Source organism: Phyllostomus discolor, chromosome 12 (genome assembly GCF_004126475.2).
Source record: "Phyllostomus discolor isolate MPI-MPIP mPhyDis1 chromosome 12, mPhyDis1.pri.v3, whole genome shotgun sequence".
In the NCBI taxonomy this organism is placed as follows: domain Eukaryota; kingdom Metazoa; phylum Chordata; class Mammalia; order Chiroptera; family Phyllostomidae; genus Phyllostomus; species Phyllostomus discolor.
This window is the reverse complement of record NC_040914.2, coordinates 75,976,692-75,985,528: the sequence shown is the minus strand read 5'-3', so window position 1 is coordinate 75,985,528 and position 8,837 is coordinate 75,976,692. Positions and strand designations below refer to the sequence as shown.

General features: G+C 52.3%; 1 protein-coding gene across 1 annotated transcript; it reads left to right on the top strand.

Annotated features, from left to right (window-relative positions):
* The first annotated feature begins 1,319 nt into the window (after positions 1-1,319).
* Positions 1,320-8,133, top strand: LOC114488408 (carcinoembryonic antigen-related cell adhesion molecule 8-like). The gene is made up of 3 exons (XM_036012372.1): positions 1,320-1,545; positions 2,349-2,702; positions 7,793-8,133. Coding segments are annotated over exons 1-3 (405 nt in total). The 5' UTR covers positions 1,320-1,496; the 3' UTR covers positions 7,795-8,133.
* Positions 8,134-8,837: the final 704 nt, after the last annotated feature.

Sequence of the window (8,837 nt, the reverse complement as noted above, 5' to 3'; positions counted from 1 at the left end):
TCCACTCAGCTTGGAGGTCAGAGCCCACCTCTGCCCAGGGCTTGGGGTCCACTGGCACCCTCTGGAGCCTGGTCAGAGCCCCTGGTGCAGCCCCTGACATTGGCTGCTGGTCTCCTTGTGCCCTCTAGGAGGTGACATTGAGACAAAACACACAAACCTGGCTTTGGCTTAGGAGGGAAAAAGAGCCTGATTTCCATAGACCCCGCCTGAGCCCCTCCCTGGTGCCAGCTCTGTCCCACCCACTCCTGCTCCGTGGGAAGTCTCTGTGCTGTCCCCAACTCCCTGCCAGGCACCAACCTTGGGGAAGGCAGTGGCCACAGGAAAGTCCCACAGGCACAGGGCAGAAGTGGCTCCAATCCTCAGGGAGCGCGTGGGCAGGCTCTGTGCCTCAGCTCAGCCAACAGCTATTGGGGGGGGGGGTGTCCCCAAGATCTGGAATCAGGTCCAGGGTGCCCACAGCCACCTGTTCACAAACCCAGTGTTCACCTCACAGGACACACGGGATGCCTCCCCCTTCACACTTGGCGACAGCAGGTTTTCCTGAGACACCCAGTCCTGGGTCTCTGTCCTGGGAGCAGAGGCCAGGCTGGTGACACCTGGAGAGAGAAAGCAGGTCCCCTCACCCATTGCCATTCAGCTTCCCCTTTCTTGCCCCAGAGTCATCTCAGTGACCTCTTCCAGGGAGGAATTCCAGCCTTCCCAGAGCATCTGAGAGCGTGAGAAAGAGCCGGTGCTCAGCTGGGTTTCCATATCACAAGTGGAGTAACCCCTGCTTTGGGGACCCCTGGGGTTCTCTGTGTTGATGGCAGCCCCACGGCCACTACACAGCAGAGACCAAGGCAGTGTGCAAACTCTCAGGTCCACCACACACCTGCTGAGTCAGAATCTGCATTCGAACAAGATCTGGAGGCACTCCCTGTGCACCCCTGCAGCGCAGGGTGTCGGCGGGGCCTGCCCTTCTCCTTAGTCAGACAGCTGCTGAAGCGGCATTTCTAAGGTGTCGCCTGGGCATCCCAAGCTTTACATAGTTTCACTGGTGATTCTGATGCACAACGGGAGTGACATCCCGTGACAAGAATTCCTGATGTGACCCCAGGCTCCTGTTCTGAAGGGAAGAGTCCCACGTGGTAAGAGAGGGCTCTGGGGTCGCCTGGAACCAGACAGCACAGGATTGTGCTGTCCTGAGAGAGAGAAAGAGAGAGGGGGGGGGGGTGGAGAGCCTCAGCTGAAGACATTGGCGCCCATAGGTCCCAGGGAACTGAAATGTTGACACAAAGAGGATAGGAGACTCGGAGGGGAGGGAGAAGGAGGGTCCCGGGCAGAGACCCGCCCCTCCCTCCCACGTGACTGGGGAAGCACTCCAGCCCTGGGAGGAGACTCCGCGCGTGCGGGGAGGACGCACAGCTGGTCCCGCGCTTCAGGACCGAGGTCTCTGTGAGCGGTTCTGGAGCTGCAGCTCTTCTTGCAGAGGGAGGACCGAGCAAGCACTAGACACCATGGAGTCCCCGTCAGGGCGCATCCCCTGGCAGAGCCTCCTGCTGGCCGGTAAAAAGAGGACAATCCCTGGAGGAGGACGGGAGGATGGGAGACAGGGAGTGGTTGGGTCTCCTGGGGAGGACAGCGCTCCGAGAGGGGACAGAGAGCTGCTGCTTGGACCTGAGGGAGAGGACATAGGGTCAGAGCAGGATGGGGCAAATCTCAGCAACAGGACATTCTCATGATCGGAAAGCGGTGAGGGCCAGGAAATCCTTGACTGCTGTGTTTTTAAAGTTAATTTCTGAACAGTAAGTTTTAGAACTGATGGCAGTAATCAAAAATGATGTCGGGGTGGGAAGGCTCAACCAGGGGTGGTGAACGTGTTTACCACCAACCTGAGTCATGGGCAACTACACCTCCAGAAAGTGCGGGGCCTGGGGACACAAGCCCCCGCCCCCATGGAGCTCATGTCCTATGGGGAGGAGAGGGACGTGGAATGATCTAGGTGTGATGTCAGGTACCAACAAGCATTGTGGAGAAAACAGAGCAGGGAGTGAAGACAGAAAGTCTTTAAAGGAGGTGGCCAGCAGAGGTCTCTTCCAAGGATACCTCTGAGTGTCGGCAGGGGTCTAAGGGCGGTGAGGGGGTGAGCCAGGCAGACACCTGGACAAGAGTATGAGAAACAATAAAAATAACAGGTTCAGAGGTGCTGAAGTAACAGTGGCCATGCTGCTGACCTTGACCATGGGAGACCCACACACGCACACAGACCGGGGGTGAGAGGGAAATAGACCTGCCCAGCACCCAGGGCCTCGTCTTTCCTTCCCAGTGCACAGACCCAGATGTTGATCGATTTCTCTGTCCCCTCCTAGTCTCACTCTTGACCTTCTGGAGCCCGCCCACCACGGCCCAACTCACTATGGTTTCGACCAGTGCTGCTGAAGGGACGGATGCTCTTCTCCTTGTCCACGGTCAGCCAGAGTTTCTTGCAGGCTATGTCTGGTTCAAAGGGGAGAGTGTGGACAGCAGCCATCAAATTGCGTCATATGCAATAGATGCTCAAGAAATGCACCCGGGACCCGCATACAGCAGCCGGGAGACCATTTACCCCAATGGATCCCTGCTCTTCCAGAATGTCACCCTGGGGGACACAGGGTACTACACTCTACTAGCCATAAAAAGAAATTTTCAAGGTGACAGAGCAACTGGACGGCTCCACGTGTACTGTGAGTGATTGCCCTCTGCCCTCTGGGTGTCGGGTGGAGTGAATTCTATCTCCCACACGGGACTGACAGCCCTGGACTCTGCCTCCAGCACCCTCTGCATCATGTCCTGGGCTGGGGCTGGGCACGTGGTACAGGACACACTCAGTGGAGACAAACTACCTAAGACGAAAGTTCAATTCCCACAGTCCATCCCTGCAGAGACATTCACTGCAGAGGGAAGGGCCAGTCTGGTGGGACTAACTCAGCAGAGGGAGACCAGCCTCTGCCCAGCCCTGGGGCCTCTACCCATGACCATGACCCCAAGAAAGAAAACCTGCAGGGCTCAGTCGGGGCCTGGATGGAGGGGCCCCTGGGATCCTCACAGAGAAGCTCAGCCTGGTCAGCCCCTCCCTAGACCTTTGGTCCCGGGCTCCTGACTCCAGGGATTCTGGGGGCCGGTGTCAGGTTGGGTTTGGTCTGTGGGCAGGGCTGACTGGGAGCAGTGATTTCCCAGCTGCCTGAGTCACAGACCCCCGGAGCTGGTCACCAGCCAGGGCTCAGCCCCAAGAGCCACAGGTGGGCAGGGAAGGGCCTGGTCCTTCCCTGGAGTCTCTGTGGAGCACAGATGGACAAGGTCACCAGGCCATTTGCAGACTGCCCTGGGGGACCTAGGAGAGTGTAGACGAAGGTCAGCGCCTTCGGGGAGAAACAGGAGAGAAGAGCTCTGGGCAGCCCCTCACCCCTAGGGCTCAGCCCGGGGGATCGCTCTTGGGGTCAATCAGGAACAGATGCCTCTGATTTGAGCAGCACCCCTATCCCGAGATTTAGGTCTGATACTGTGAATATTAATGGTTAATGCGCTGAAAACTCTGCAGCCAGATAATTCATCCTCCTCCACTGAGGAGAAACTGGGACCCAGGGAGGCACCGTCACTAGGGCAGAGTCACAAGCAGCTCGCCAGAGTCACTTGAGGTCTGTGTGCATCCACAGCCCCATCCTTCTCTCTGGCCCCGGGGGCCTTGTCAGGTGTCTGTGCATCCCTAGACCAGCCATTGGCTCAGGCCCTGTCTTTTTAGGTGTCCTCGCCCAGAGGGAGAGATTCTGGTCCGGGGAGTGAAAGGAACTGCAGAATTAATCTGTGTGTCTCCTGAACCCAGTTACCTGCGGTGTCAATCAGACTCAGTGCTGGGAACACCCAGGCCTCCCCCTCTGTGGCCGACCCACAGCTCCCTGCACTGGACTTGAAATCCCTTCTTTGTTTCCTGATGTGTTGGTGTCACTCCCACTGGATGTGACAGGACTGTGCCTCTCACTCCCCACTCCACACCTGCAGCCAGCTCAGGAACCGGCACTTGGTGGCTCTTTCGTGAGGGAGAGAAGGAGTGAATGGTGAAGGAATGAAGGAATGAATGATCCAGAGTCCTTTAGAGACTGGCACCTGGATGCAGATTCCTTGGAAGCAGCCCTGTTTCTCGAAGGCTGAGACCCTTGTCTCAGACCCCCTGCTGCTCTCTGGAGAAAACTATTCCTTTCTGCAATTGGTCTTTGGCCCTGGAGTATCAGTAATACACTTACGTATGGACATCTGTAAGTTCTTTCCGTATTTCTGTCTCATGACCACCAAAAACGAATGGTCTGCAGGAGGCAGAATTTTAGCAGGCTCATGCTCCCCACTTGTCCTCTGTCACCTGTTCTGCATCTGTGCAAGGCCTCACCTGCCCTCAGCAGACAGAGGATGCCTTCAACGACCAAGCGAGAGCACATGGTTCTGCCACAGTTAGCTCCCGCCTGTCTGCCTCGCCCTTTTCTAGATCACGCCATGAACTCTGCTCTCATTTGTTGGCTCGCTGGCTTGTGCCAGTCACACTAACCTGGGAAGGTCTGACCCACCTCTTGGCCCAGGGGTCTGAGTAGTCTGTGGACCACCATCTTGTTCCCAGTCCCCAAGTATTCTTTCTGTTCGAACCCCAGTCTTTAGGATAAATGGTGCCTCATGGAAACACACTCGGCTGGGCATGGGGGTCTGTGCAGCTGGAAGGAATGGTCCCTGTTCGGCCAGGCAGTCAGCTGGTTGTTGAAGACCCAGGAGAAGTGTGGGTGGTCTCTGACTCCCAGGCCTGTGTCTTCCCAGGACTAAACCCTGGTATTTAACCGACACCTGAAGAAGTCTGTGCTCTCTCCCAGACACAGTGCTGGCAGCCCTGCATTCCCTGAGCACTCAGATTCGCAGTCATGCATTTGTCTTCAGATGCACAGACCTGACTTACTTTTTTAAGGACTCAAGTTGGCTGAGAGGTGCGAGGTATTATCTCTGATTGAAGAAGCCTTTGGAGGAATCGAAGGTACCACCCAGGGCAATGTTCCCTCTGTTATCTGCAGAGCAGTTAGCCGCCCCCGACATCACAAGCAACAGCTCTGACCCCAAGAGTTTTGATAGTGATGTTGAGCATCTTTTCATGTGCTTATCGGCCATTTGTGTATCTCCTTTGCAGAAATGTCTATTCAAGTCTTTTGCCCGTTTTCCAATCTGGTTATCTGGTTTTGTTGTTGTTGAGTTGTAGTTCTTCTCTTTCTCTATTCTGGACATTAACCCCGCATCCTGTATATCATTTGCAGAGTGTTTTCTCCCATTCCATAGGTCACCTTTCACTCTGGTGACTGTGTCCTTTGGTGAACAGTTTTTCATTTTTGCAGAGTTCAAGTTTTCGATCTTTTTTTTTGTGCCTGTATTCTTAATGTCATATTCAAGAAATCATTGCCAGATCCAGTGTCATTAAGCTTCTCCTTACATTGTCTTCTGAGTTTTGCAATTTTAGGTCTTATCTTCAGAATTAAGTCCATCTTGAGTTAATTTGTGTGTAAGACAATGGTCCACTTCCTTTGTTTGCAGCAGAAGTTGTTCATCACCATTTGATAAAAAGACTGTCCTTCCTCCACTGAATGGTGCTGGCTTCTTTGTTAAAGCCATTTGCTACTACGGTCGTCCCTCGCTATATCGCGGTTCACCTACTGGCGGCTTCACTGTATCGTGGGTTTTCCTAAGCCCGCAATACAGTGAAGCCGCCAATAAGTGAGCCGTGATATAGCGAGGGATGACTGTATACTTCACTGGTGAGCACCCATATAGAATTTTATATGTTGTTAAAGTTACATGGGTTTAAGAGTGTAGAAAGTGTTTAAGAGCATATGAAGTGTTTATAGGAGTGTGGGAAAGGTTAATAAGAGAGTGGGAATGGTTTATAGGAGTGTGGGAAGGGTTTATAAAGCCTTAAAATATATATATAAATAATACAATAAATATAATGCCACTACTTCATGGATTTTCACCTATTGCGGAGTTCTCTGGAACGTAACTCCCACTACAGGTGAGGGATCACTCTATAATGGAGGCTTTATGCCTGGGCCTCTACTGTACTCCGCAGTCTGTCTTTATGCCACTACTGCAGCATTTTGGCTACCTGAGCTCCGTAGTGAATTTTGAAATTAGGAAGTGTGAGACCTCCAAATTCGTTCTTCTTTTTTAAGATTGCCAGAACTATTTAGGGTCCCTTAAAATTCCATATGAATTTTAGCCCTGGCTGGCGTAGCTCAGTGGATTGAGCGTGGGCTGGGAGCCAAAGTGTCCCAGGTTCGATTCCCAGCCAGGGTACATTCCTGGGTTGCAGGTCATAACCCCCAGCAACCGCACATTGATGTTTCTCTCTCTCGCTCGCGCTCTCTCTCTCTCTCTCTCTCTCCCTCCCCTCCCTCCCTAAAAATAAATAAATAAAATCTTTAAAAAAAAAATTCCATATGAATTCTAGGATGGACTTTTCTATTTCTGCAAAACTGTCACCAGGATTTTGATATGGATCATATCAAATATGTAGGGGTATTTCGGGGTATAGTGACACTCCAACAATGTGAAGTCTTCCAATCCGTGAACATGGATGTCTTTTCATGTATTTCTTTACTTTCAGAAATGTAATTTTCAGTGTATACTTCCACCTCTCTGTTTAAGTTTGTTGCTAAGTAGTCTATTCTTTCTGATACTGTCGTAAATGGGATTGTTTTCATTAAATTCTGTTTTGGGATCGTTCATGGTTTTTGTCAAGAAATGAAGATGGTGCCGAGTGTTGATTTTGTCTCCTGCGTCTTCACTGAATTCATTGGTTCTACCAGTTTGTTTGTTTTTTTTACAGTACATGGACTATTTAGGGTTTTCTACATATAAAATTATGTCATCTGTTAAAAGAGATAATATTTCTTCTTCCTTTCCAATTTGTGTGCCTTCTATTTCATCTTCTTGCCTAGTTGTTCCGGCCAAACTTTCAGTACTGTGATGACTACAAAGGGTGAAAGCAGTGTCCTCGTCTTGTTCACAATCTTACTAACATTTTCAGAGTTTCTCCATGGAGTATTGTTAGCTGTGGACTCTCATGTGTGGCCTTTATCATATTGAATAGTTTCTCTGTATTCCTACAGTTCTCATCTGTTGTTAAAACTATAACTACTTCTCTGGAGAGTTCCTGTATGGTGATATTCCATCCACAGACCAGGAAGTAAAATCCTGCTCAGACTGAGAAATCCTGTAGATCAAGCCTCTCCAGGTCCAAGGTCGTAAAGACTGGGTCGGGCTGTTTTTATTGTCTAGTAAATTATTTAACAAGAAGTAGATGCCTTCCCACTTTCTGAAAAGTTTCCTTGGCCCCAGAGATGGACAGAAATGGCAGGCCTGCCTTCCCCAACATGCATGAAGTTTACATGAGGAACAAAAGCTGATCTTTCTTGAAGTCAAAGCAAGTTTTAGGGAAGGGTCAAAAAGTTAGTAGAAGAAAACCCGTGCAAACCTGGGGATGAGGCTGTAGGACACGAGGGCTGAAAGGAGGTTCCTGGCGCTGATACCGCAGAGGTGTCTGTGCGGGCAGGTCAGGGCTCAGCCCGGGGTCTGGGGTCGGAGAGCAGGTGCCACCCTCTCCTTACAGACTGTCCTCCTCACAGAGACACTGGTTCTTCTGTAGAGGCCAGGGCCGTTCCTCAGCGATGCCCCCAGAGCTCACTGTGGATGGCGAGCGGCTGGGATCTCTAAGGAAGGAGCCCGCTCTCAGTCAGTCACCTCTGTGTCTCCACAGAGCCCGCGAGGAGGCCCTCCACCTGAGCCGGAGCACCACCGTGACTCGAATATGGACACCACGGTTCTGTCTTGTCTCACACGTGACCCTGGGATTTTCATCTGGTGGATCTTCGGTGACCAGAGGCCGTGGCTCGTGGAGAGGATGGAGCCATCTGGGGCACTGGCACCCTCACCACAAACCCCGCCGGGAGGGGGGACGCTGGGGTTCTGTCCGTGTGAGGTCTCTGACACCGTCAGCTCAAGCACAAGTGACTCCGCAGGGTGGACGTGAAATCTGAGTGACCCTCGCCCCCTCCTCTCTGTTATTAAACTATGAGTAGATTTTTTCTGATCTGAAAATGATGGTTGTGATGCAGTTCCTAAGTAGTTTTCCTTAGGAGTGATAAAGGTGGAAAGTCCTTGGAAAACTTGCACCGAGTCAGTAAGTGCTCAAAAGTGTGAACTGACAGGGTCGTTACTGTTGACTTAAGGTCAAGTACACTCCAGACCCTGCCTCTGGTTGGTCTCTGGTTGCTGCATCTCTCTTGCACCATCTCCACAGTCGAGGCGACACCAACACTGAGTCCCTCAGAGGGCAGGTGGTGGTCGTGTGATGACCCGTGGGGGCACACGATGAGCCTGCAGGAATCTGAGCTGTCCCTTCTCCAGGGGCACATGTGAATGGCACCTGGACTCCAGCATGGATGACAGGAACAGACAGGAGGACCCACGTGCAGGTGGCAACACCAAGAAGAAATGCACTTGATGTAGAGCAACCTGCTCCCATTTCCCGCTCAGAGGTGGGAGGAGAAGGGATCGGAGAGCCCAGGTCTCAATCTGAGACCCTGGGATGAGGTGCAAGTGGAGTGAAGGGGCAGTCTCCAGGCAGGTTCCACCCCATCTTAAGACCCCACCCCACCTCCTGAAGAGCAATGTGTGCATCAGGGACATGAGTCTCAACAACAGGGCCTCCCTGGGCTGAGACTCAACGACAGGGACACAGGCAGGACACGATCTCCCTCCTACATGAGGTTCCAGCATCACCACAGAAAGAGGCACCCAGG

Bases quoted from the DNA above. Each gene is read 5' to 3' on its own strand.
- LOC114488408 (XM_036012372.1), top strand. From the start codon at position 1,497: ATGGAGTCCCCGTCAGGGCGCATCCCCTGGCAGAGCCTCCTGCTGGCC. The intron at 1,546-2,348 runs GTAAAAAGAGGA...GTCCCCTCCTAG, and splicing joins GCAGAGCCTCCTGCTGGCCG to TCTCACTCTTGACCTTCTGG.